This window comes from Priapulus caudatus, unplaced genomic scaffold (genome assembly GCF_000485595.1).
Source record: "Priapulus caudatus unplaced genomic scaffold, Priapulus_caudatus-5.0.1 Scaffold695, whole genome shotgun sequence".
Taxonomy (NCBI): Eukaryota; Metazoa; Priapulida; class Priapulimorpha; order Priapulimorphida; family Priapulidae; genus Priapulus; species Priapulus caudatus.
Window position 1 is genome coordinate 71421 of NW_014577756.1, and position 3106 is coordinate 74526.

At 46.6% G+C, this 3106-nt stretch overlaps 1 protein-coding gene across 1 annotated transcript in view; it reads left to right on the plus strand.

Moving 5' to 3' along the window:
* Positions 1-798: 798 nt before the first annotated feature.
* Positions 799-3106, plus strand: part of LOC106812866 (feeding circuit activating peptides-like) — a 25837-nt gene continuing 23529 nt past the window's right edge. The window contains exon 1 of the mRNA XM_014816858.1: positions 799-1206. Coding sequence (XP_014672344.1) covers positions 1120-1206 — 87 coding nt within the window. The 5' untranslated portion in view covers positions 799-1119. The remainder of the gene's footprint in view (positions 1207-3106) is intronic.

Consider the following 3106-nt stretch of genomic DNA (forward strand, 5'->3'; position numbering starts at 1 on the left):
CGGTGGCGGCGGCGGCGGCAGCAACGGCGGCGGTGGCGGCGGCGGCGGCGGCAGTAGCAGCGGCGGCAGCTTTGGCGGCGGAGGCGGAGGCGGAGGCGGCAGCGGCGGTAGCGGCCACAGGCACTTGGAGCGTGTCAATAAAATATAATGCTAATTAAACACGAAATCCATTTACTAGTACTACCAAGTTTCTATACTCTCTTTCGCCTATTATTGCGGACAATTTTCTGTAAAGGCCGTGTATATATGTGTGTCAGTGTGCGGCAGCGTGCGTGTTTACATGTGTATTGCAGAGGAGCATTTGCACGGCATTTGCACGGCATTTCCAGGAAATTGTCGGCAATAATAGGCGAACGAGAGTAGAGAAACATTCAGACTTTGGTAGCAAATAGATTTCGTATTTATTTAGCATTATATTTTATTGAAACGCTCCAAGCGCCTGTGGTAGCAGCGGTAGCGGCGGTAGCAGCAGCAGCGGCGGAGGAGGAGGCGGCAGCGTTGGCGGCGGTGGCGGGGGCGGTTCGCGAGCGTTGTCCCGCTACGAGCGGCGGCGTGGGGGGGGAGAAATAAACGTCGCACGTCGCCGTCACTGTCGCAATCAAACGCGGTCAAGTGCAAAATAAACGCGATGAGACCGCGCGTGCGCTGCGAGCGCGCTGCTGCAGCGATTGACGGAGCGAGCAACGCCGCCGCCAGCCGCATGAACTCACACCGTGTCGTACACGTCATCGATAGGTGCTTGTCACGTGACGCCGCGATGGTTATTGGCTCTATATCGCGTGCAGCTGGCGCGTGGAAACTTCGTTGATGACTCGTTGTGTTTCAAGCGTGTAGCCTGCCCGCGTGGCCCTATATAAGGAGGCGGTATCTCCGTGTTCGTGCTATAGTTTGTGAGAGAAAGCGTCGGTGCAGGGTCGTCTGGATTTGTCTCTGCTGTGCAAGAACGAGACAAAGACAGGGAGCGAGAGAGAGCGCGAGAGAAAAAGAGAGAGAGAGGGCGCACGCGAAAGACGCACAGACAGCAAGCGAGAGAGGGCGCGCGCGAGAAAGATACAAAGAGAGAGAGAGAAAGAGAAATTGAGAAGGCGGACGCGGAAGGCAACGAGCTAACCCCCAACGATGGCTGCACCGTTTGTGGACGTGTCAGTATATTTGTTATTGTCCGTTCTTGTAATACGGGCGACAGGAGTAGCAGCGACTGGAGAGGTAAGCAGAACTGTACTCGTCTTATCAGTATGTATATATACCATACGTATCGTTGCCGTGCGTATCTTGCTGTTGCCACCACGCGTTCGTGTTGACAAAAGGAATTTTGGAGCTATAGTTGTCAATAACATCAGAAATCAGCATAACATCGTATAAGTATAAAATATAGCCCAATAGGTTTTGCGCACGAAGTGTTGTGACAAAGGTTATTGCGATTCCGACTCACGGCGGTTATAAGCATTAATGATGTTTTCGAAAATTGGGCAGCAAATGGGTTTTATCATATATATACGTCATGTGGTTCCGCCTCCTTCACACATTAGCGTAGCGCTCTACCTCTGTAGCACTTCGCCCTGTATCAGGAGCGGGCCTAAGTCCTGTTTCAGAGAGAATGGCTGGTATAGGTAATATTAGAGGCTAGAGCAGGACACCCGCCAAATGGAAGCGTCGAAGTTCATGCAAGATGTCTGTCTTGTTATACCCAATTCTTATGGTGTTGTACAGCAGTAGAAAGCGTCCATAGGCAGCAGGTCTGAATAAGCATCGAACAGAAATTGATTAAAAATACTCACGCTGTTTCGTCGCATACACAACATACACTTTATTCGTGTTAAATAACTACAGATTCATGCTCTTGAAACTTTTGCCAGCTCTATGATGCGAATTTCTACAAAGTAGTCGGATCAATTTAAAACACAAAAATGACCAACCGGTCACCATGGCTACACCACTTGACGGAATGTCACAGCCACACGACAAGATCAATTTTACTTCTAATCCTTTCTAGACATCCATGAGGCATCTAACTTGCGTGCATAATGCAAAAGAGTGCACTCTAATGACGAATTTCACCGAAAAAAAATTCGCAAAAAGGCATTTTTTAGAGACCAAATAGTGCAACATTGGTGAACAATTAGCGGAGGCTTACTGTTGTATCCCTCCTTATGCGATTCTCTGCCCAGCTGCAACCGAGAGCAGCTAGGCACGTGTCTCTAGCAGCACGTTAATGAAGCCGTTTGATACTGCGGGAAATTAAATACGCGCGAAAAAACGAGAATTACAAGACAAAACGCGTGCAAATCTCATCCGGGTGATATATATATATCTCTCTCTCTGTATGTGTTTATGTAGACATACACACACACACGCTCAAACACACACACACACACACACACACACACACATAATTATTAATCTCGATTCTAGAAAAAACAGCTCGACGTATCTGAGCTCGACTAAAGTAAAATATAGTAGTATAACCACGACTGAAGTAAACTAGCAGCATTGCAGCATCGCTGCGAGATAATCGTTAGCCTTACCTGAGGAATAATTGATTGACGGGAATATACAGAACTACAGAGCTGGTAGAAACCCCGAGGGAATGGTGGAGTGTAGTGAGCCAGCGGTGATATCTACAAAATCGCTACGTTCAGTACGCAATTAGCTATAGGTTATTGCAAGTGCAATGTCGGAGCACTAAGGAATTTGTTTAAAATCGTACAAAAATTAGAAAGCATATATAAATAAATGAATAAATAAATAAATAAATAAATATATATATATATATATATAGTGACGTTGGTAGCATGCTGGTTTATAGAAGGGAAATTGCGATTCTTTGTTTTAAAGCGCGACGCGTATAGACATTATACTCCGTGGATACATGGGTAGAATTTCAGATTGGTCGGTTTATAACAAAAGTTCAGGCAACCTGTATACCAATAGCAAACGACGAGAGCTGGTCTAAAATACTAGCTCCCCCTACTACTATAGACCCACTATGTACATAGATGCATGGCTATGCTGGTATATATATATATATATACGTGTGTGCGTGTGTGTGTGTATGCGTGTGTGTGTGTGTGTGTGTGTGTGTGTGTGTGTGTGTGTGTGTGTGTGT